Below are 25,355 nucleotides of genomic sequence, written 5' to 3'. Positions count from 1 at the left end.
ACCTGCTTATTAGGAAGATAACAGGATCAGCAGAGGCTATTGTGTCCTTCTGACATTGGAGCTGGAATCTGTCAAGTATGTATTGGTCCAAAACCTACTTCATAGAAGCCCTGGTCTCATTAGTTTCATGTTTCTTTGGCTACCTCAATGAAGAGGGATTGAAACCCTAAGTTGGCTTTGCTAACTGATAGAAATTTGGCACAAACTCATGACCTAATAGGTTATTTCTGTGTTAATAAAAATCAATTAATTATCTGCTAGGGACACAGAGACTAGTCCTTTTCTATATGAGACCTACAAAGTTTACCAAGGCTTGTGAGTCCACTTGAAAAAAGCGATTGGAGAAAAACCTGCTATTGCTTCCGTATAGAGCAACGTAGTATTACATCATCAACGCAATGTGCTGAAACTCTGAATAAACATTTGGTGTGGTATTTCACAATGTCCTAAACCTCAACTGCATTCATAAACAGTATTTATAGGAGGTAAGACTTGCTTATATTGAAACTACATTATTGGGAAACGCAGGGCTAATGTTTACTCTTGCCAAGCACTTGTTCCCTTCTGTAAAGCCTGAAATTTTAAAATTTAGACTCTTCTGAATCATCCAAATCCAAAAAAAAATCTCAGTAAGTACTTCACTTGTTAGTCAACCTGGCAGTAGTCAAATGGCATTGTGTTCTCAGTGTGAACAGCTGTGAAGTGCATACATTGTCTCCTGACATGGCCCTATGCCATTTGTTTGTTGTGGTATGCCAATGTGAGAATTCAGATTTCCAGTGAAAGAAATGAAAGCTGTATTTGGCCACCTATGTTTACTTAGCACCTCGTGGCTGTAAAGTGAGTAAAGGTTTTTTTTGCTATTTCTGTTGTCCTTGCCATTCCTGTAGCTGAAAGTATGCAATCACTGCACTGAAAAATGGAGAACAAGCTAAGGAATAGAAAATAAAGGAGCCTTAGGTGTAGCTTCAATGTTCACGTCTGCTGTTCTCAAATTACAGCCTTTTTGTCTTCCTATTCTTCATTGACTGTTGAGGCCCTGATCCCACGTGGGCACTCCTGTGCCAGGAACTTTCTCAAGTGGAGTTTGACATCTGAGTAAGCACAAGAAGCCATACTTGGGCGTTCAGTGTTCGCTCTTCAAAGTATTCATGAACACACTGCAATGGCATAATGCCTGCCATATACCTATCTCACAAAAAGGCCAAATGATACACGTCTGTAACACATGCTATCACAGCCCATGGGTGCTGAGGCAGGCAGCTGGGTGCTGAGGCCAAGCAGGACCTCAGCATAAGCCCATCCTCAGTGCAGTCCAGCTGGGGCAGGGCCAGTACAAAAACCGGTTCCAAATTCAGCTCCCAGTGCACCTGTACATCCACGCAAAGTTCCTATTGAAAAAGGGGTTAGTTTTAGATAAAACAACCCCACTTGAGATAAATTGGACACCGGTCAGGCCTGTGAGAGAACCAGCTACAACGGGCGGAGGGGACAACCCGGTTGTTAGATCCGGGCAGGGCTGAGGGCTCAGCGTGACTAGCAGGCGGCAGGGGCCACAGCCATACGCCAGCTGGCCAGAGCCGGCCGCAACCTCCCTCGCCTGCGCCGGGGCCGCCGCGGATCAAGGCGCGGCCCCGCCAGGGCCGGAGGTGCGGCGCGGCTCCGGCGGATGCGGGCGGTGCGCGCGCCGCCGTGCCCGGCTGTCGGGAGCGCGTCGGATAGGCTGCGGGCGGCGGCCATCTTATTTCCACAGCCGGCTGCTCCCCCAGTGCAAGTGAAGCAGCCCCGCCAGCCCCCGCTTCTGCTCCTTCCCTCCTTCTCCCTCCCACTACATTCAGCCGTCGCCGCCGGTCAGAAAGGGGGCGACCGGGGAAGCGAAGGCCGCGGGGCGGGGAAGGCGGGGAGGGGGGGGAAGCCGGGCCGCCGTGAGGGGAGCAGCCCCGTGGGGGCGGGCAGCGGGGGCGGCGCGGGGCTCGCCGGTGGCGGGCGGCGCGAGTGCCAGCCCGGGGGTTTCGTGCCTCCCCGGGGCCGGCGGCGGCCCCCTCCGCTAGCCCCTGCCTTCCAGGCGGCCGGCGCCCCCTTTGCGGGGTCAGCTCGGGGGGCAGAACCCCGCTCTAGATGGGATAAGCTGTAAACATGTTTAGCTTTGAAGGGGAGTTCAAAACAAGGCCCAAGGTGTCTCTTGGAGGAGCGAGTAGGAAGGTAAGAAACGGCGCCTGTCTGTCTCCGCGTTTGTGTCTGTGTCAGCTTCTCTTGTCCCCCGCCTGCCTTGCCGCCTTGTGTTATCGTTATTTTTGCCGTTGGGCCTTCAAAAATGGGAGTAGCTATGACTTAGGTTTAATAGAGGGGGGGAAAAAGCCTCCCCTCCTGATGATGTGTTTATCCCTGAACTCTCTGGCTTTGTGTTGTGGATTTTTTTTCCCCTCAATGAGGCCACACACCCCCTCCCAGGCTTGTAGTGTAGTAAGAATAGTGGGAAGCAAGGAAATGTCTCCGTAGCTCGTCCCTCCTATAAGCAGTCCGGTTTGTTGTGGCTGGTGGCACCTTCCGAGCAGCTCATCTCTAGGTGAGGGAGTGAAGATTTCGGAGACCTCTTGTCATTTCTCTCCAAAGGGAGAGTCTAGCGTGGGCCCCCCTCGTCGGAGGAACCGGGCGGGGGGGAAACAGCCTTACACAGCTCGAGATCAATGCAAATCGCTGGGGGAGGCTTCGTCCACGTGAGTGAGGGTTGCGGGGTCACAGGTTTAGCTTTTCCGTCAATTGGTCGTGTGCAGGGTGAGCAGCAGTTAATCGTCTGCTGTACCAGACTATTGAATCTCCTTGCATTTATTGATGGAAAAGAAGTGAAACGGTGTGTTTAGATCTTGCTTACTGGACAGGGTGGTAAAATGTTTCAGCCAAGCACTGAAGGGCATAGAGTTGCCGAAGAGCGAAAGAAAGGACAAAGTGGTTTTAGAAGCGGCCTGATTTGTAAGGGTCACTCTAATTTGCTGCTGAAGCACTGATTCCCATTATGTCATTGGACATGACTGGGAAGTTTTTGGGTGTTTTCGTTAGTATTTTTTAAATCTTAATTGGGGTAAAAAGAAATCTTAAATTTTTGTTACTGTGCACTGTAAGCAGGTTTGATTCTCTGAAAACTTCTAAGATTTGACAGCATAGTTAAGGAACTTAAAATACTGCACAGTATGAAATTAAAATCACAGTGAAATTTGCTTTCAGATATTATCTTACATAATTTAGTAAGGAGAATGTGTAACAAAACTGTATTTAAATTGTGCAGTTTTTAATCCGAATAATCCTTTGGTTACCTTTGATATTTCTGTTCATTAGACTGCATGCAGTGGCATTACACATCTTAAAAATACCATAGGTATTCCCCAGCTGAAGTGCAGTTCATATCCTGGTCCTCAGCTGTACATTTGAGGTATTCTACAACTTTTGACTTAGTAGTGGTGTTAGTTGCAGAGTATGTTTCCTTCCACAGAAATAAACTGCCATAATGTCTTCTTTTATACCAACTGATTTCTACATGAAAATTCAGCAGAATTCAATCTGTTTTAATTATATGGCCAGGTAAAAATTTCCAAGGGCAAATATTAAAAAGTAAATGAAGTGGAAACTGAAATTGATGCATCACTTTCACTCTGTTCAATTCAGAGGTTATATTTCATTATCAAGGTGATACGGACTGGTCCACAGATTTCATGATTTTAGATTTGTACACTACATTTATGCTGCAGCAATGCAAATCAGTTAGTTACAGCTTTAGACATCATAGTTATATGGACATCATAGAATGCTCTTGAAATAACTGATTATTTTCATAAACTGTGCACAGTACTATTGAAAGAACTATTTAAATGATGCTAAGAATTACTTCTAAAAATGCTTTTTATGCCCTGAGCTTTTATGTAAACATACTACAGCAGAGATTGACATGGCAAGTGTTTACGTGGGTTCAGTGAGTTTCTCATTATTTCACATCACAGACTTCTTGTGATCATGTTTCTCATACCTACAGGATTTAGTTTTATGGAGGGCTGAATTATAAAATGTTTCCTTCAGCTTTTTGTGCACATGAGAAAAACCAAACAATCTGTTCTTTGCTAAACCTTCTTGTTCCCTCAAATGTGTATAAGTTTAGAAAGATACACAGTTCCAACTCAGTGCTCTCTGATGCTCTGTGGGTTAGCTGGATGCTCAGTACTATGCCTTTATTGATTCATTTGGTGGAATAAAGCACAACTCAGAAATACTGGTAGAATCTATATGTAGGCTGCCAAACATTAAGAATTCCCCTACCCATTCTGGAGAAGTTTGCCAAATGTTGCTGTTGCACCTGTATTAGCAAACTGCTTCGGGTACAAAAGCAGGGACTCCAGCTTGAGGAGCTAGTCAGTTCTAAAGATGCTGGTGAGTCCTCCTGACGTGGATATGACTACACCAAAATAAATGATCAGCAAAGCTGACTATTAAAAGTAGCTTTTGCACGTGTAAATGCAGCTGCAAACAGTAAGGTGTTGGTTATGGGTCACATGTTGATGCGCTGTCTGACATCACCATGTCTGTGATGTTTAGGCCTCAGCAAAGGTTTGCTTAAGTAAGCCCTATAAGCATAATCATAGAAACACAGCTGGGGACTTTTGGCATTATGACAGTTATAAGGATCCTGACTCCAATGTGCTTTCTTAAAACAAACTCCTGTAGCATTTTGTAGTATGATAGCAGAGAGGTTCAGATTTGTCCTTGCACTGTTTGCATCTTATGCTCATGTGCATTACAGTGCTCTGAATTTTGGGTGCTGTAGAGAGGCACTTCAACTAAACCTTTTGCCAATAAAGTGGTCTTTAAGTACCATCTATTTTTATTAAAATCCTGGATTGCAAAACTAATGTTCTCAAGATGACTATCCCTGTGACTGATTCTTTCATAATATTCTAATACTTTAATATTTCACAATACATAAATGTAAAAATATAGGTGCCACCTGAGGAGGTGGTGGGGTAGCCGTCGCTGGGGGTGTTCAGGGCGAGGCTTGACAGGATGCTTGGTTGTATGGTTTAGTTGATTGGGTAGTGTTGGATGATAGGTTGGACACGATGATCTCGAAGGTCTCTTCCAACCTGGTCTATTCTATTCCTATTCTATTCCTATTCTATTCCTATTCTATTCTATTCTCAGTGTTTGGACATTTCCTTGTGTCTGTGCTTTCAAAAATCTGCTGATTCATTTGGACTGTTAGTGGTGTATATGTTCAATGGTGTAGATACTGTGTTTTATTTACAATGTGATGAGTTAAATTTTTTTCTAAACTATTTTTATCTTTTGGGTTACTTATTTTCACCTTTAAAGCATGATCACTGGGTTGTGAGGCTCTTCAGAAGACATTTTCAGATTTAGTTTTAATTGTAACTGGAAAAACATACTTGTATTTTACTTCTGAGGTAAAATAGCCTCCAAAATGAATACTGTTACTGGAGATCAATGCAAGAACATCTTGAATTACTAATGGGCTTTTTGTACAGGACAGTAATTGTTGCCTAAAGGCTTTGGCTCCATTATTTCTGTGGTGTGTCAAGCAGGAAAAAAGAAGTGCATCTCGAGTTGGCTTGGGGTGCAGTTCAAATTGAGCTAACCCAACCTAATGTGCAGCGGACTGAAACAGATGGTCCTTCACCTGGGTGGTTCTCACCCTGTTGTTGTATCCCATATAGCAAACATATTTCTTTGAGGTGGAGTGTCACTGTGCCTTCTGTTGGCAGCTAGCAGGTTTCACTAATTTTATCATAAAACTAGACTCTTCGTGGCATAGTGCAGAATCTGTATAACAATGCTAGCTTGATTTGGTGCACTCAGGCCTAGCATTCCTTTATTAATTTTATCAGTGTTAAGGAAAACATGAGGTACCAGTCCTTCAGTACATCCATGCAAGGGGTTCCCCATGCTTGTGTGGAGAGGTGCAAGGAGCTTTGTAGCTCCACATCATTCATTTAGGTTGTGAAATGTTATAATGACATCTTACAAGTTTTTAACAGGGAAAATGGTTAAAAGAATATTAAGTCAGATTTACAGTATCACTAGAGATATCTAAAACATGCTTTTATAAATCTCAAGACTGTTTAAAATAGAGTATTTTAAAATTATAATGCAGTATGAATTTGTAATACAAATGAGTTCACACTGTCATGAAAGTAACAATGAAATCAACTTCACTAAGTTTCTTTTGGTTTTACTAAGATGTGCTCTTGTGGAAGACATGGAAATTAATAATGAGCAAACAGTGATGACTCCACCTGTGTTTTAAAGTCTCTTTAATTCCTTTTAATAGGGAAATTTTTAATAATCAAAGATGTTTCATTGACAGAGTTTATTTATATTTTATTTTAGTGGTTACTGACACACTATTGAATTAATAGCATAACATAAAGCATTAGATTCCTGTGTGTTTTTCACCCCCCTCACAGCTGAAGTGCAGGGGTAGATCTCCAGAAGCATCATGTTTGCTCTTTGTTGTCTCTATTCTACACATTAAATAACTTCTTGTGGAATTAAAAATGATTTGAAAAAAGTGGGCTGTAAGATTGCCGTGTATGGAGAGATCTTCATGGGTTTGCTTCTGAGCAGAAATACTCTCTACATGGCACTGCCTGCAGAATGAAACTCTCTGGGCGCATTGAAGGGGTGTCACTGATCGCTTCTAAATAGAAACGTTTTACTAGCACACTGAATGCACTGGTTATCATCTTAAGGTGATAGATGTCTGTAGGATTTGAGCAACAATGGGAGAGGTTTGAAAAAAAGTTTTGTTTCTGCCTTACTGATTTGTTTAGGAAAGGAAGGAAGATTGAAGTTTCTTTTAATTATATCTTGTTTGAAGCTACACCAGGTCACAATGGAAATGAAACAGTGCTGGGGATTTATAGTACAGGATTTATAGATCACAATTACAGATTTAAAGGTAATTTTTGAATGATGGCAAAGACTTGCACTGCCTTGCTTTGAAAGACCCATGTCCCATAATGCACATGGCATAGATCTGTATTCAAGTATATACCCCATTCTGAGTCAGAATGCATTTTGTCCCGGACATTGGAATGTCAAAGCCTGCTTGTTTCTGAGACAGTGAAAAGTCACTCAACTACAATGATGTGTGCAATATACATCCTAAAATTCATAGTAGAGACAATTTGAGAGTAAGTTTCGAAGCAACTTTTTTTGCAATTCTTTTGGCCTCTAGAATCTCAAGTCCTATTCCATTGTGCATGCCTTTGTAGCTACCATGATAAAAGTGGTTCCTGATACTCCTTACATACTGCAGTAAAATTCGAGCTAAAATGCTACAGTATTTCTAGCAAGCACTGTGACATTGATTTCAGTGATGCCAGGCTTTTCCTGGCCTAATGCCTCTTCATTGTCATGTTTTAAGGACTTTAAAATACATTCTTCTGGAAAACGGTCTTCTCTATGTGTAAACTTGACCATGATGTAAATAATTGGAGATATGAAGAGCCACCAACTGTTCTAAAGCAGAATTTTTCAAGCTGCTGAACATGTTTTATGCAGGCTAGCTGAGCTGTGTGTCCAATGGAATTTAAATTGTTGAGGTTTAGTTCAAGACCTTGTGTGTCTTCAAATGCTAATTTCTTTCAATATTTGGAGAAAGCAATTGAAGTGGAATTTATCTAAAATAATGTTGAAGCTGGAACCGTTTCTGAGAGTGGAGAATCTGGTACTGTGAATAGCTCTGGCAGTAGGTAGGAAGAGGTGGTGAAACAGCATCTGTAGCTGTCAGCAGTCAGGTGACTATACAGATGGGAGTTGTCAGATGTACATTCCCTGCGGTAATGCTGCTGTCATTCACAGCCAACCACATAGCCACAGCTACAGAGTTTAGCTCTTTTTTGCTCTGCTGTTTCTAATGCGATTTCAGAGATGATTGTCCAGTTAACTGTCTTTAAGAAATAATTTTGTTAGCATACCCTTTGTAGGTGAAGAAGATTATTTTGTAGTTCTTTTCATCCCTTTTATGTGGTGGGTTTATTGAGTATTTACTGTTAATTTTTAATTTCTGAAGGGGCAGTGTATTGCTGTTGGGTTGATTAGCTCTGTAGGAGATATATTTATATTCAATAAAAATATATCTAGTATCACAGTATCACAGTAACTAAGGTTGGAAGAGACCCCAAGGATCATCAAGTCCAACCTGTTCCAACAGACCTCACAACTAGATCATAGCACCAAGCGCCACGTCCAATCTCCAAGCTACCATTCCATTCCTTTACATTTCTGTTCTGTGGGGCCTTATTTGACCCATAATAATTTTTCAAAGGTGATATGTACTTACCTGAATATTTTATTAAGACAGTTCCTCTATTGTATTTAATTTATACTTTACCAAATTGGTGTTTTTCTTTGCAAACACTCAAAGCAAGTATATGACATTGACTGAAAATTTCAGGTTTTGTTATTTTTTTAAAGGTGGATTGAAGAGTGCTTGCTTAAGGGAACCTGATTCCTGATCAGTGCAAAGATAGTGATACACTGAGAATATGCTGCTCTCTTGTATCTCCTCTCCTCACCCCCTCCCAATAGTTGTAATGATTTGTTTCTGAGAAGCCCTCTCATTTTCCTGTATTTACTAATCTGTTACAATTACTATGTTTGTATAGTTTTGTTTGTTTGGGGTTTTTTTTGTACCATTCTCTTCTTCACTGACATACAGCATTTTCTCTTCCATTTTCTGTATGTTCTTTTGCTTTGTCTTTCAGTCCACTCTGAAGTGTAAGGAAAAATTCAGCACATTTTGCTTCTAAGCAGAGATACTCTCTGCATGATGCTGCCTGTGAAATGAAATTCTCCAGGCGCACTGAAGGGATGTCACTCTGATCACTTCTAGATAGGAACATTTTACTAACATATTGAATGCAGTGGGTATCATCTGTTGAAAATGAAGTAATCTATTAAAAAAAGACCTGAAACTTTAAGCCATCTGTTGGTTAACTGTTTCTTAATTTAGTACATTATTTTATTCTTTTTATGTGTGCGAGGTCAGAATCTCTTGCTTCACATTACCAAGCAGACCTGCAGTCTTTCTTGTTGCTTGAGCAGAGATACATCATCTTATGTATGAATTTTGGTGTGATTTGTTTATACTGTGTTTAACACAGGGGAAAAAACTCTTTGTCTTTAGAGGGCAGTAGCTGTAGTTAGTGGTGTCTTTGGTTGTAAATACTGTCTTTAGAGGAGAACATGGTTAACCATCTTGTGGTTTGGTGGTGGGTGGTTTTTTTTTTTTTTTTTTAATTCTTTATGCTTGCTGCAGTAAATTATCTGAAATACATTCCCAATTTTAGATTCCCTCTTTTTTGCTTCTATAGGTTAGGTTGTTTTTTCATTCTCTTGATATTTGCTATCCTCAAGAAACTGGAAGAATCATGACCTCTTGTATCTTCAGAAAAGAAATTTAGAAGTCTTTTGCCCTCATTTTTTTGTGTGTCTGCATATAGACTTTGAAAATATTCCAGCACAGTTGTATTAGACGTGGTTAAGTATTTTATAAACATTTGTTTGCCAAGATAAATTTTATTTTTACATGTGTAGATACAATACTTCGTCAGCCTGAGTATGTTTTATTTCTTAACTTTTCTAGACTAATAAGGACATAGAAAAGGAAAGTAGTTATATGTGTCATAGAGGTGCAAAAAGAAAATAGTTTACTTAAATCTATTGTCTATTTTAGACTGGGTTTGGGAAGGTGTCAGGGTACTTCTAAGATCTTCACTGCAGTGGGGGCTGAATACTCTGCTTCAAAACGGAATTATTTTTTATATTTCTTTGGAGATTCTTGAGAATAAAGCTTCGTATTTTGTAATCTGTGTGTACTTGTTCAAGGTTGTGGGTTAGAAGCTAATGCACAAGTTTTCTGTTGTAACGGTATTGTTCTTTAGAGGCCTCCTGAATACTTATTTTTTTCTATTGGAAACATCACTGTCCTGAAAGTTTCAGTTTGTAGCTGTAATTTGGGCAAAGAGTTCAAAATTTTAAAAGAAAAAGTTCCTACCATTTATGTTCTAAGTTTGTTTTGACATCTTTACTGGACAAGTTTTGAGGAAAAGCATGAGTAAACATAAGAGCTTAGTGCTTTTTTGCAAGCTAGACAAAAGCATGGGGCTTTGGAACAGTGATTACTTTGAACGTGCCACAACTTGCTGTGCACACCTGGGCCAATGACTTGTGTGCTCTCCAGCAAGGAAAACGCTTGATAAACATTGGGTACTACCTGATAGAATTGGAACCTTATTGTGGTTCAGCTCCCCTATTTTTAATTGGATGATGTTTGCCTATATTGGTGGGATGCTGAGGAAACAAATTTGGACAGGGACCAGTACTGTTGGCTGCTTTTTGCCTGTTCCTTTTCAGATAGCTTTTGAGAGAGCTACCTTACATATATTTGTAAGCATGGAAAATGATTGACACTTGCTTTTCTCCAGGGTTTTGCTTGTTACATATTATGAACAGTCCCCAAAGTGAAGTCTAGATTAAATATTGTGAACACACGTGAATCATGTTTGAATGAAAATACAGTAGTATCTTTCTTTATGTTTTATAGGAAGAAAAGGCTTCTCTCCTGCATCGTACTCAGGAAGAAAGGAGAAAACGAGAGGTAAAGTAAACTGTAAGCGTTTGCATGCACACTGGATTTTTCTTCCATGTTGTAACGTTTGCAGTCCAAAGTACCTTTGTTGCAGTCATACTTGTTTCAGGAATGTTCTGTTTCAGTTTGCAAGTTATCTAATTTCTAGTAAACTAGAATTGGCAAACTCTTTGCTTTCAAAGATGCTTTCTAGAAGTGATTTTAATCTCAAAAGAGGGTAGTTACACACAGACTGGGTGCAGAGGGAAATTTTCTATTTGTTTTGATGCTCATTTGGTCTAGACTTTTTTGGGGAAATAAGGGTGTTTGGATAGCTAAATTGCAGGGCTTTTTGTCTGTTACTAAGGATTGGTCTCAGCAAACTCTTCTGCTCCTGTTTCTACTGTTTCCTTCAGTAATTCACTTCCCCAGGGTGTGCCTCAGTTCTGTGAAAGTAAAATCAGTACAGTGATTCTTGAATGCATCCTAAGGTGCTTTGAAATTACCTGAGAATTGAGGAACAATAAGAAGTTGATGTGTGAGGCTTTAGGAAGCCTTAATACTGGTTTGTGATGGAACCTTACTGCCATGGATAATTCAATCTGGAATAAAGCAAAGGAGAAATAGGCACTGGAAGGAAATAACACCAGTTTGAAAAAAAAATGGCAATATGAAAAAGTAAATGTTTAATTTTTTTTAATCTCCTGATGGAAAAAAAAAATTGGGCTTAAAAATGAGTCTAGCTCTGTAGCTTTCATGCTAGTCAAGAAAACTGTCTGGCCCTTAAAGATGTGTTTGATCTGTGCTAGGTTTTGCAGTTGCACCTGTTTCTGAGTACAGTTACTGCTCTTTTTTTCTTTCCAACCCAAGTGTATAATTATGAACCAAGTTTAAGTATGAAGTTACTAGGATTTCACCAGTTAGTTCAGAATGCTGTGTTCTCAGTGACATATGTAAAAAGACATTTTCGTTCTTCACAGACTCTTTGTCATACATCAAAATAAGTCATTTGGTTGCTCACTTCTGTCTTTTGCAAAGCCAATGCAGAATCATATACCTCTATATGTGCACACATACATGCAATGATTTTCTGTGATGTGTCAGATTCTCAGAAGATGAGTGACCCCTCTGGGAATAAAATCAGTTATGTCTTTTTAAAAATGCCTGTAGCAGAATCTTAGCAGTGACCTCAGACTTAAAACCTTTGCAATTATGGGTCTCTAATTGACAGTCATTATTCTAGATAAAACCTGTACCTGAAAAGAGGAGAATATACCTACTGTTTAGTCAAGCATTACATTATGATTATGAAGAGAGAGTGCCTCTCTGAAACTCTTTCCTGCTTGCCCCCATACTTTGCAGTTTTACTGGTAGGTACTTCTGAGGGAAAAATATTCTTTCACCTATTAAAATTTTGATCCTGGACAACACTCTAGAGGTAGTTAGAATCCTTCAGGTATACAGTTGTTCACAGAAATTGCTTTAGGGCCTGGTTATTTCCAAGAAAAATACAACAGACATTGGATGGCAGTTTTATCTGGTGGTGTTCTAGTCAGTTCAGGTTAAGTGTTTAAGTTGGATACATCTATATAGGACCATAAATTAGAAATCAAGTTTTTGCAAGTTGAAAGTTGGTATGAACTTTCCCAAATGTACTTTAACAAAATTTATAAAACATTTTTGTGTTCTTGTTTTGCCTGGTGGTCTTCAGAATTGGTTATGTTAAAATGGCCCTTCTTAAAGTGGGTTTCTCTGACTTTTTCACTCATAATCTTTGTCTTCCTCAACCTGTGTACCTTTAGGTTCATGACCAACTCATTATTTACATCCCTCTTCTATCCCCTAAGAAGCTATATGAACATTATTAGAAACCTAATTACAGACAATACTGGAAGCCTAATGACAGTAGCCACTTCCTCTAGTTAGTTAATATGATGCTGGGTGTGTTGTCAGAGTACTCTGAGTGGTCTTTCCATAGTACCTTAGACAACTGGCTTTCAGTTCCTGAAAGTGAGGTACTGTGAAGATCTGATTTGAAGGAGAGAGCAAGAATTTTAATTAATATTGCACTTCTGGTCTTAAAGCATTGTTTAATTTTTCTTTTGACAGCAGTATGGCTTCCAAATAACTGAATCAACTGCATCAACCAATGTCATACTGATGTATTTGAGTGGAAACAAATCAGGGGGTCTTCAGTGTTAGCTGATCTATGCAGAAAGAGGAATGGTGTAGTTGAATTTGATGACTGCTTTGATGTTTAAGACTTCATCTAATAAAAATATGTTTATTTTTGACTTCTGTACTGTAACATACTTAGGGAATACTAAAAATTCTTTTGCGGCATCTTAATGCTAAATTTATACATAAAAAGCTTTCTTCCTGATTTATTTGGTGCAAGCCTTCAAACAGTGCTTAATTTTCCTTAAAATATACATGCATGTTTGATTAAAATGGTAGAAATTAGGAGTCAGTTCCATAGTGATTATTTCCATTTTCTACTTTGTTTTACAGGAAGAAAGACGGAGGCTGAAAAATGCAATAATAATCCAGTCGTTTGTAAGGGGGTACAGAGACAGAAAACATCAAGTAAGCACTTGCATCTTTCTAAATAAATAAACCAGCTTGGCTGAAAATGAGATTTTCTGCTAATATATAATTCCATTGAAAAATCTTCACTTTTTTGACTACTGAATATGCTTACAAGCTGGAAATTCTTTTTTCCTCCTGATGTTTGGACATTTATTCTGCAAAGCACATCTGTGACAGTGGACCTCAATGGGATTATGCAGTGTTTTTTTGAGCAAATGAAAACAATTAAGTATTGGCAGCAATCACACCCCAGTGGAGCTTACTTTTTCCCAATATGGCTAAGGTGGTAGACTGAGTCAAAACTATGTTCTGAACTGCTAGTTGGCTATATTATTAAAAAAAATTGTTGTATCTGTTTAGATTCACTAATATTTACTGAGTGAACTAGGTGAAAATATTTGTGATTATTCTCTTACTTGAGAAGCAACAAATTGGTTGCAATGTGTACTTTCCAAGTTGCAGAAAGCAGTTGTTACGGCTTTAACTATGATAGTGTATATGTTTTGATCTCTGAGTAAAGGCATGTATCCATTTTACTACTTTGCAACCACTTTGGGTGGGAGGTTGAAATGAAGCTTTAAAAATCTTACATCTCTGTTTTAAGTCATAACTATCATTGATATATTGCTGCATGTCTTCTTTTTAAGTACTCTATCCAAAGAAGTGAATTTGATCGCTGTGCTGATTTGGCCCAGGCTGGAGGAACCTTTTCCACTGCTAATGGAGCTAATTTGACTCTTTTAGTTCGTCAGTTACTCTTTTTTTATAGACAGAATGAGGACTCGAAGCGTTTGGTGAGTACCCTTACATACTTTGATCCATAGTACTTTTATTTCATGAGCTTTAAAATGCTCTATCCCTTCAGAATTTTTGAAGGGATGCAAAAATGTCTTTTGACCACTTTAGTAAAAATCTTGCTAGTTTAAATTTAGACAGAATAACTTAAAATTAGATTTTGTATGTGTATACACACACACACAAATCTGTGAAATTAAACCTTGACTATTTCCTTGTGTATAATTCACAGTAATTTATTAAAAATAATACACTTCCATTAGAATTTAATTGTTAAATAATATTTTTCACTTACCTTGGGAATGACACAGGCTATCTAGGTTGGGTTTTTTCCTGATGGGTCAGTACTATATCAGTTGCAAAATCCCTGCAAACTTACCAGAAGTTTTGTATGTTGTTGTGTGTATGTTGTGCAACTTTTTTTTTCTCAGCCGAACATAATATTCTTTCCTGGTGTTTTGTAAATCCTCCATATGTGTTCAAAAGAACATGGAAATATTACTGTCTGTGTTGCGGTAAACAATGTAACTTGTTATAAACATTGAACTTGTGCATATCTTTTCTCAGATATGGATGTGTCAGAATTTAATTAAACAGAGTTCTCAGTTTGTTAAGCAGTTGGATGGTCCAGACAGACTTACTTGCTTATTCCAAATAAAAAGACTGTTGGGACTGTGTTGCAGGTAAACTCTTTTTTTTCCCTATGTGCTGTTGTCTAAAAAGTGTTTACAAATTGTTGGGTGTGTGTTGTTTCTTTTTGCAGCAGGTGAAGTATTAAATGTAAATTTTATTTTATAACAAAGACTTTATATGTTAAATACATGTGTAGGCCATTGCAAAGGAACTTGTTTCTGAATAAGGGCAATGGACTGGTTCTTAAGCTCCACTGACTTTCAAGTTAAACATGTACTTGGGTGCCCTGCCTAGGATAGGATGTTCATGCAGATGTTCTTACCTGTTTGTATGTAGGGCTGTTTGTGAAACTAGAAGGTATGGGGAACTGGTAGCCATGAGAAGATATTATCTGAGTTAGACTGATGTTCCAAGGATATGCTTTGGATATGTTTTGTTTTAAAACTAACATAATTTGAGATACCCTTCCTAGTGCTTTGTTTTGAATTTAAGGTATGTTACACAGTAACATTACTGGCTTTGGCAGTAAATTTATTATTTGTAGTGGCAGGATCCTGGGATGATCACAGGAAAGCAACTGTATTGCTCTTATCTATATTAGGAACTAGTTATACTCTGCAGAGGTCTAAATTTATTTTCTTTTTTTCCCTTTTAATGTTGAGGCCTTTTTAGAAAGTTGTTTCGAGTCATTGTACCTTGTGTTCTTAAAGTTGTGCATACTGTATGTATAAAACACAGTGATATCAGATACTGAAGAAGACTTGAGTGGTGGGCTTCTAAGTCCATGTACAGTGGAACACAGTTGTAGGGTGCTGGATCAAATTGTATGTTTTCACTACAGTTGGAATTGCAGTTTTGCAAATTCAACTGATAGTATTTTCGCTGTCCCTGTCCTGGTAATGTGGGAAAACAAAAGGGGTGAAATGGCTGTCCCTGCCTGTACATATAGGGAGCGTGAAGGAAGAAGCTTTTCTTAACTTCACTTTGCCAGCATGATGAGTGCCTGTGCTTGCTTTTTGAACTCCTTTAATGTTCTGCAAAAGCCCAGAAAGCAAGCAGTGGGACAGGTAGCCAAAAAGGTGTGTCCTGAGGATAAGTTCAGATTCACAAGGAGCTTTTGATGGTGTGGTAAAAAACTTGACTGTGTAATATTGTAGTAAAAAAAATGTAGCTTGATTTCAGCTACATCTGCAAGAACAGGTTGTCTTGTCACAGTATCTTTGGTTTGCTGTTCAGTGAAATGTCTTAACTATGGTGTTAAAATAATTTTTGCTAATAGGTCCCTGCTCACTGCAGAAGAGTTAGACTAGATGACCTTTGGAGGTCCCTTCCAACCCAAACCTTCCTAGGATTCTGTGATTTTTCTGAATGGCTGGGAAGGAAAGTTGCTAGGGCAGTTATTCCTATGTACATCTCGTACTAACAAATTCTAATTCTACACAGGCCCTTGGAAACCAAGTATAAATAAGGTATTTTAAGGTGAATGTGAAAGGGTTTTTTTTTAGTTTTATTTTTAAATCAGTGTGCATATGCTGATGGTGAAATAAGAGCAATATCTCATTAAATAATTTCATTTATAGGCTACTGCAAAATTGCAATGATGACAGTCTGAATGTTGCACTTCCTATGAGAATGCTTGAGGTATTTTCATCTGAGAATACGTATTTGCCTGTTTTACAAGATGTCAGCTATGTGACATCATTAATTGAAGAAATTTTGCACTACATGATTCAAAAAGGTGAGTAGCTGGGAACTACAAGTTCTGGGAAATACTGGAACAGAATGTGTGATACCTGAAAGCTACGTTTAATCACATTTTTGCCTTTACCACAAATACAATGAGTTAAGTGCTGTGTACGGTAATCTATACATTAGATAGAGATTTTGCTTGTAGGGAGATCACTGCTTGAGAAGTTACTGTTTGATTTCTTTGGAAATTCTTTTGATAAATTGAATATTCTACCAAGTTTAATTATACAGACTTTTAACACAATTTTTGAGAGTAGGTGGGTATTACCTAACAGTTTTATTCCAGTTGCTGTTTATGCACACTCACGCATGCATGCACATGTCCACATGCACATACAGTGAGGCAGAGCTAAGCTTTAGTTGTGTAAAAGTTAGATGTGGTGTCGCAGTGCTGTTCTCTACAAATGCTGATGGTAATTATTGTCATAAATTGGCATTACCTGTTCATTCTGCTGACAGTAGAGGCATCTTAGCAAAGGGATGATGACTGAGCTTTTGTTTCCTTTGTACCAACATCAGCAAAAAACATTACCCTGGGAATAAAGAAAAATATTTGGCATTGTAGCTTGAGTTTGCAAGGCTGTTATTCCTTTATGATGACTCCCATTTGTAGCATTGTATATTAAGTTAGCTAGTCAGTGATAAAGGGTTTTAGATGGAACCTCTCAGTGGTGTGACACTATTTATGCATTTAGAGCGGTTCCTGTAGTTGTGGAACTTCTGTCTTAGTTTAGGAATTGATTGAGCAAGAGGAGGTTGGTTTAAGAAGCACAAAATCACAGGATTCCATTTGTACTTCAGCGAGACAAAAATAGATTACCCTCTACACATATCTTTATGACTTGGGTGGTGATTTATTATTGTCTGTGAGATCCCTGTTTTGGAAGCAGTAATGGTATTCTTCAGCCTGCCTAGGCAAAGTGTTCATAGAATCAAGATGCTCTGCCAACACGTCTCTTACCTTTATGATGCAGTTGTGTTTTGGAGTAGAGGGGAAAAGGAACGATATCTGAAATCGTGAAAGGACACAGAGGCACACAGAGGAGAAAAGAACATCTCTTTCAGGGGTCATTGTTCAAAACAATTAAATTATTCACTTCATCATGGGTATTTGAAGATCAGACTGACTCTAAATGAAGCTGTGACTGTGTAAAGTGATGTTTCCAAGGAGGTTCTTGGTATATCCTATTAGTTGTGTGGGTGTAATTTGGACTATTGTAAAATGCCTTCCTCAGTAAAGCTTCATGCAACGATTGTTAGGTATTTTTCACGTTAAGGTTAAGTACAGAAATTGTTCTATATGAAAAAGAAGAAAACCAATACTGTATTTTAAAAGTGGTATTTCTCGTTTGCAGGCTACTACAAGTCGCTTTATTTGTTAATTAACAATAAGCTTCCCTCGAGTATTGAGTATTCTGATGTTTCTCGAGTCCCTATTGCAAAAATACTTCTGGAGAATGTTCTGAAGCCATTGCACTTTACATATAGCTCCTGTCCAGAAGGTGCAAGGTAAAGTTAAAAACAGATATTTTTATACTCGTTTGATCTTGTCAGAGTGTGCAGTTTGTTGTTGTTGAGTGTCTAGCTTTTCATTTAGTGTTGTTTACTGATTTATTTGCAATACTAATGATTTTTTTTTGATAATGCTGTGTATGTTGATGAAACAATGTAGTTTCAGGTGTGTTTAAGGAAAAAGGCAATAAAATGCTGAACACTAAAATAAACAGCACAGACAATAGGAGATACCGTGATGTGTAGGAACACAGGTGTGGAAAAACTTAGATGAGCAGAAAAGCAGCTAAGAGCATGTTGGAGTTAAAAAGTTTGACAAGATATGAGGTTTATGGAGAGAAATTACTAAATCATAGCTTGCAAGCAGAAAGACTCGGGTATGTAGAAAGATGGAACAATAACACATATGATAGTGTTTTGTGATAATGTAGTATTGTGCTTTTAAAATTAATTTTTTATTTCAAGATTGTGAACAAATTTAACTTCAGAAGAGTTTCCTGTGAGTTCATTAAAAGTTTCAAGGATAAAATGGAAAGCATCTCTGCAGGCTTCTTCAGATCATGCTCAAACTTGCAAATTGATTATTACTCTGTGGTTATAATTGTGGGAAATTTTACTTGTGTTTTCTACAAAGACAATTTGTTTTCATTTCAGGCAGCAGGTTTTTGCAGCCTTCACAGAGGAGTTTCTGGCAGCACCTTTTACAGATCAGATATTCCATTTCATCATTCCAGCGCTTGCTGATGTGCAGACCATTTTCACTTACGAACTCTTTCTGAATGCACTATTATTAGCAGAAAGTGGATGTTCAAGAAGAAGTGATCAAGCCCCTTGGCTTTTTTACTTTGTGTTAACAGTTGGAGAAACATATTTGGGTGAGAAAGCTGAATGGTTAATGTATTACTTTTTTCATATTTGAGTTAATATGTTATGTATTTCCACAATGCGGAAAGGGCAGTTTGTGAATAAAAATATTGGAGAGATCTGTTTTATTAGCCATTCTTCCCCTTTTTCAGTAAAAAATGCACTTAATTTGGGAAGACTTGGCATAATATGTTTGATCAGGTATTTCTGGTAAAGTACATTCTATAGTGCAGTATGATGTGGCTAATAATACTCTGTTTCAATATATGTGTTACAGGATCCCTTTCAGAGGAAGGTCTTCTAGTGTATTTAAGGGTACTCCAGACTTTTCTCTCTCAGCTGCCTGTGTCTACTGCTGGTACAAACTGTCAAGATGCAAACAGTGATTCTGAAGATGAGGATGAAGAGATCAGTAAAATGACAACTACACCAGTAAGCAGTGTAGAATTTGTTTAAATGAATTTGTATTACAGCAGCAGCAAATACAGGCAAAACCATGGTCATCATAAATCTGGTATTTTTCTAGATCTGTGTAGAAGGGAGCTTGCTTATTTCTTAAGTGGTATTTTTTAAAAAGGGGATACTTGATTATTAAAAAGACTTAAAGCAAATTTTTCTTTGTTTGCAGGGTGATGGGAGAATATCAGTTCAGTACATAACTGAGGAGTGTCTGAAGAAACTGGATACAAAACAACAGACGAACACTCTGTTGAATATGGTTTGGAGAGATTCAGCTAGCGAAGAAGTCTTTACCCTGATGGCATCAATCTGCCACACGCTGATGGTACAGCACCGAATGATGGTGCCAAAAGTCAGGCAAGTATGAATAATAGTAATGTTGAACTATAGTACATCTGAAGTCAATTTTATCAGATAAGACCTCTTTTAAATACCCTGTGGGGATTGGTCTGTGTTTTCTTTTAGACTCAACTGAATTAAATAAGAACTTTAGAATTTAAATAATAATTTCAGGCAAACCACAGAGTGGATTCTTTGTTTCCTATTTTACTTCTTGTGGATCATGCTTTCTCTGTAGTAATCACTGAATCCAAAAGCGCAACATCTTGAGCTGCTTAGTGAGTTGCAAATAGGTTAGTCTTCATTGTGATGACAGAATATTATGGAACAGGTAGTGCTTGTGAAAATCACCCACAAATAGGGATTGCAAGGATTCTTGAAAGTGGTATATCTGCCACCTTGCTCAGAGGCACTGTTGTGTCATTCTAGCTTAAGTTTGTCTAGCTTGTTCTTTCAGCAATGTGGATTTGACAGTGTCTCAAGCTGAGTGCTGAAACCAGCATAAGGGGGTCTTCAATATACAGCCAGAATCTCTCTTGCTACAAACTGAAACCATTCCTGATTATTGAAAATCAATGTTGTTTGGGAAGGGCTTTAACACCTGAGATGGAGATAAAACATTCATTTGTACAGCATTCTTTTACAAGGACTGAAACCCACAAATGTCAGTAACAATGGGAGAAGATTTTTTTGACCTTTTTATTATCAGACTAAGACCCAAAAGTATTAACACTGTTGTGGTGCAAATAGTTTTGAGTAAGTATGTAGTGGCTGGTAATAAAGTAAGTATTTAGAGAATGTTGTAAACATAATCAATTCAAACTGCATTGTAAACAGTGATACAGAAAACTAATTAGGTGCTATCTTAGCCTGGTGGTGTTTACAGCTGCTAGAGGAAGTAAGATGTCAGTGAAACTGTGATTGCTCGATTAGGGTAATTAGTTCTTTGTAGACTAATTGCATTAGAGCAGGATGTGAGACCTGAAGATCATAGCAGCAGTTGAATTAGTATGCCCACTTTATTGTTGCACGTAGTACATTGCCTTGGATAGTAATTACTGAGTTTAAATGCATCACTGCTTTGGCTTAAAGTTGCTGGTGAACTCTGTGGAAAAGGGTGTTTAATGAATAAAGAAGTCACACAGAACTTCAATTGTATGGGTATGGCATCTATTTCCTCTAAGCAGCCATACTGGGTCTTTGCAGTTATTTGTGGTAACAGGCTAGTTGCACACTGGGCAAATTCAGGTGCAGTGAAAGCTCTACTCAACATCTTTCAGCAGAAAAAAAATTTTACAAATTATAACTTTTGAATAGCTCCAAAATAATTGAATGTACCGATTTTAGAAGAAAAGCAGAATTTGTCAGCAACAGAACTGGTGGAATTACTTTCATGGTCAGGATGAAGTTAATTCATACAGATATTTGGTAAATTAAAGTAGACATTTAAGTACGAGTTCTGTCTTCAAAGTCAGTAGCAAGTGTTGGGTTTGCCAGGCATTATCATGACACGAGTTCCTGTTGTCCTATTGCCAATGCATTTTAGGCCTGGCCTAAGTTGCCAAGCAGGTATTCTAAACATTGCTTCTGACTGTTTTTCAAAGGATTTGATGATTACTTTAAAGGTAATAAATATTGTGCTATTTTGAACGACAATTAGAAGATCAGAGTAAAGTATATCTGTTTAATTAAACCATGTAGAAATAGTTGAGCAGAAATAATGTGTTTAAAAGTATTTTAAGAGCTCCAATTGCAATTAAGCTCAATTAAAGAAAAAGATTGCAAGACTGGAAAAACCCTACTGGTAGCTAGTGTTCAGTAAGCCAGATGAGAGATGTAAAATAAAATCCTGTTTGTAATGAAGTCATTGGGAATTATGCTTGTTTTCGGGGGGGCAGGGCTTTAATCTTTTCACTGTAAAGTTGGTATGTATCATTTAACAGTTATTAAATAAAACTTGAATCTTGGAGTGTAGTTCTCATTTTAAGGAGATGTATAAGACCTTTGTTCACCAAAGTTATACTTAAATTCTGTTTCTGCAAAATACTTAGAGGCCTATTTTAATATTGTAGACTGTGGGTCATCCCTACGGTTTAACATTAAATAGTACTAGATACTCTGCTCGTACTGGGATTTCAGTCACGATCATCCATCTGATCAGTACGCCAGAGTGATTGCTGATCCTGGTTTAACAATTTCATAGTGAGTGCACATTACTCCTATTGAATTAACATAATAATGTTAAGCTGCGGTTGAAAATAGTTTGATAGCGGATGTTCTGTGTAGTGTGAGCAGCCTGTCTTCATATGTGTGCAGAAGCTACTTTGGCCTTACATCAGGCTATTTCAGTGATTCTACGCTGCTGTCTTTTTCATAAAACCAGACACATTATACAAGATGTTTTTACTTCTTTTTTTAAGCTTTGCTTTACATTCTTTGTCCAATACAAAGAGAGGCAGAAACAAGCAGCCTAAAGAGCGGTTTAGTTCATTTACGGATGGCTTTGTATGCTGTCCCTTACCTGTGACACCTTGCAGTTCTGAAGTGTCAAAATCTGCTGCCCTGGCAGCAGTGACCTTTCACAGACTGTATGAGCTCCTCTCATTCTAGTGTATTCTCTTCATTAACTTAAATGGTCTCAGTGGGAAGCTGGGCCCAATTTATGACCTAGACTGAAAATCTTGCCTTTAACTAATTAACTTGTAGTGGTGCCTCAGCTAAATTAAGCTTAATGGGTCATTTAATCTGTCCTATTGCACAGGAGGAATTTGACACTTTTTTTTTTTAAACCAGAGGTGCCCAAAATACTCTTCTGGCAAGTATACATAAATCATGTGGCCTTTGTGGACAATTAGATACCTAGAGAGAGAAACAAGGTTCTAAATAAATGGTCATTATGTACTTACTTTTGGGAGCAGGTAATTGAATTTTATATGATTAAAATAGATACTTCAGAGGAATCATGAGAGTGAATTTAATTCTAGCACAGCCTATGGCTGAGACAGTGTGTATTTTTCCACTTGCAAGGAGCATTCCACTTTTCTGGTAACAGGAACATGGTTTTCCCAAACTACAGTGCTACATCTGAATATACAACTTCACAGAAAATCTGTGAAGGAATCCCAGTATATAAACCCATGTATAATGATCTCATAATAAAAAAGTTGGTGCAGTAAGATTTTAAAGAAAATGCAGAGGCATGGGATGGGAGGGTTGAAAACCAGGGTTTAAACTTTATCAACCTCATTTGCTTTTAGGATAGTACAAATGCTGAAAGTGAAAGGCCAAAGTTGGATTGCAAAAATTGACATTATCAAACATAATGTCTAATCTTTGTGATTTCTGGTGTTTTTGGTTTACTTTAAAGAAAAGTAAGAAGTGGTCAAGCTTTACAGTAATTGATCTCTGAACTTTGTGGATTGGTAATGCTTTGTCTTCAGGGTATATAAGCGCGCTCTCTCTCATGTTCTGCAGCTTAGCAGGAAGAATTCTCTTGCACTGTCTCATCTTAATGTAGTTCTATCTAGAAAAGCTGTTTTTCAGCACATCTTTTCTCTGCCAAAGACCAACTGAGAATCACAGCATGGTAGAATGAGGTAGATATTTTGCTCTTAGCAATGTTTTTCTCTTTACTTTTTTAAATTTAAAGTTGTTTTTTTCTTTGACTTTTCATGTGTTTGTTTCTTTTTTTTTTCAGTGTGAAGCTGATTTCTTAAACTATTGCAGAGTTTTTCAGGGCCATTCTTGCATTGAGGCTTTGTTGATTTTTTTAAAAAGTTGTTTGTTAGTTATAATTGTTACTTCAGAATTGATGAAATGGATTTATGTTTTGTAGGTATTTTGTACAGACAAAATAAGCTATGTGGCATCTTTTGCCAAACTTGCATTTTTGTGTTGAATCAGATTTTCAGGGAAGGGAAATGTGAGAGTTGAATGCATTCAGCATTTCTGGAATTGGGCCATGAAATATAGCAGTTGCTGAAATTGACTGCCTGAATCACGGATATGGAATAAAAATGGCTAAAACTTAGACAAAGGTTATTATTATAAGCTCTTAAGGTTTGTCCTTTTTTCCCCTTCATTATGGCTGAATATTACTAGAATGAAAAAATGAATTACATTATGATAGGTTCAGTGTCCATAATATTTGTTCATTTCTGCTAAAACTATTACATAATTTCCAGGGATGATTGTAAAATTAACAAGTTTTCACTCGGAAGCCCTGTGAGACCTAACGGCACTGTGCCAAATTACTTTTCTTTTCGAATATGAGGCTGAAAACTGAAGGTCACTAAGGAAATGTTTCATTTCAGAAACCAAGACATCTAAGCTATCATTCTGATATTTAAACATTAGAATACAAATCCTTATTCTAAATTAGCTAGATATAATAAGCTCTTCCTCAGGTGATAATGTATAATTTCCAGCCAAATGTCAAAATAATGTGACTTTAGAAGGAAATAAAATTCCCATGTATCAAATTCAGGTTGATTTAAAAAAAAAAAAAAATAATTCCACTTACCTGAAGCAGAACTTAATTTTACCATAAAACTTACCTTAAACTTGCATTAGTTGCCATTGCTTCAAATTTAACTCAAACTTTGAAATTATCACCAATACGCAGTTTGTTTGGAATATGTGAAGCTCCCAAGTCTTTTAAAACATATGATCTATGTATTTAAACTCAAAAATCTTTTAAATAAGGTGGATGATATCTCAGCAAAGATGCACTGAAAACCAGAGATGGTGTGTTTCATTTATACTCCTCCTGCATGCCCCCATTCTATTTCTAGAACTCCCTGTACCCGTGAAACTCTATCCTTTCTGTTACGTGAAGGGTTCTGCCCTTCCTCAGGCTACTTTGTTTCTTTGTCACTGGCTTTTGGTGAATGCAGGTGCATTGAGAGCCTGAAGAAGAGACTAGCAGTGTGGGTGCATAAGAGACTGAACTTCACAGAAGGCAGAAAAGAGTCTACAGGACTTTAGCAGCCCAGTAAGCAGGGACCCAGAGGCAGTATTTGTGAGTGTGTGTAGGTTTTCATGTGGTGTTCTTTTTGTTTTGTTTTAATGTCTTTAAATGGATTGCTGCTTAAAGCATTGTCAAATGTTTTTAAGTGTTTACTGATTTTTTTTAAATTTCTTTTTTTTTACTTTTTGTCCTTAATGAAATGTGTGCTTCCTTTCCTTTGCCATCTGGCAAATTTTAATGTATCCATATGGTCTGTAATAAATACTGTTCTTTCAGGCAGCAGCTAGACTACCCTCCCTGCTCCCATTTCCCAGCCTTCTATCTCTTGTATGTGTGGTCACAGGGAGTATTGATATTATGAGGCCACTGACCTCTGAGAGGAGATGTGGACCTGAGCATCTGTTTTACCTTATTTATTCTTATAGTAATTAGGAAACCTAGGAAAGTAGCATTTGGGATAACTCACTGAATATAGTTCTTCAGTATCTGAAAAATGACAGTGCAGTCAAAGCCTGCTTGATTTTTCTAGAACACGCAGATTGTTTCATGTAATGTTTGTTTTGTATGTTGCTACCTGCAGGGAGAAAAAACAGGGTGGGGGAGACTCTTTGAGTCCATGAAGCTTTTGATATCTCATTCCTTCAAAAAACCAATCATGCCATAGTCATGTCTGTAATAATATGGTTAAATTCAGTCCTATATATATCTGACTTGTGAACAAACACATTTATTTATTTACTTTATTTTCAGGTAGTCAGGTGTATAAACCATTTTTCGTCTATGGATGGACTAGCATATGTGTATGGGAAG

General features: G+C 37.9%; 1 protein-coding gene across 1 annotated transcript in view; it reads left to right on the top strand.

The window, feature by feature from the left end:
- The first annotated feature begins 1,708 nt into the window (after positions 1-1,708).
- The window catches only part of UBE3C (ubiquitin protein ligase E3C), a 60,215-nt gene continuing 36,568 nt past the window's right edge, over positions 1,709-25,355 (top strand). Inside the window, exons 1-10 of the mRNA XM_054171185.1 lie at positions 1,709-2,202; positions 10,613-10,666; positions 13,148-13,222; positions 13,873-14,019; positions 14,588-14,703; positions 16,234-16,391; positions 17,758-17,911; positions 18,569-18,789; positions 19,056-19,210; positions 19,407-19,594. Of these exons, the coding sequence (XP_054027160.1) occupies positions 2,137-2,202; positions 10,613-10,666; positions 13,148-13,222; positions 13,873-14,019; positions 14,588-14,703; positions 16,234-16,391; positions 17,758-17,911; positions 18,569-18,789; positions 19,056-19,210; positions 19,407-19,594 (1,334 nt within the window). The 5' untranslated portion in view covers positions 1,709-2,136. The remainder of the gene's footprint in view (positions 2,203-10,612; positions 10,667-13,147; positions 13,223-13,872; positions 14,020-14,587; positions 14,704-16,233; positions 16,392-17,757; positions 17,912-18,568; positions 18,790-19,055; positions 19,211-19,406; positions 19,595-25,355) is intronic.

The sequence above is a fragment of the Dryobates pubescens genome, chromosome 21, assembly GCF_014839835.1.
Source record: "Dryobates pubescens isolate bDryPub1 chromosome 21, bDryPub1.pri, whole genome shotgun sequence".
Taxonomy (NCBI): domain Eukaryota; kingdom Metazoa; phylum Chordata; class Aves; order Piciformes; family Picidae; genus Dryobates; species Dryobates pubescens.
The sequence above is the reverse complement of the archived record's forward strand: the minus strand, read 5'-3'. Positions and strand labels throughout refer to the sequence as shown.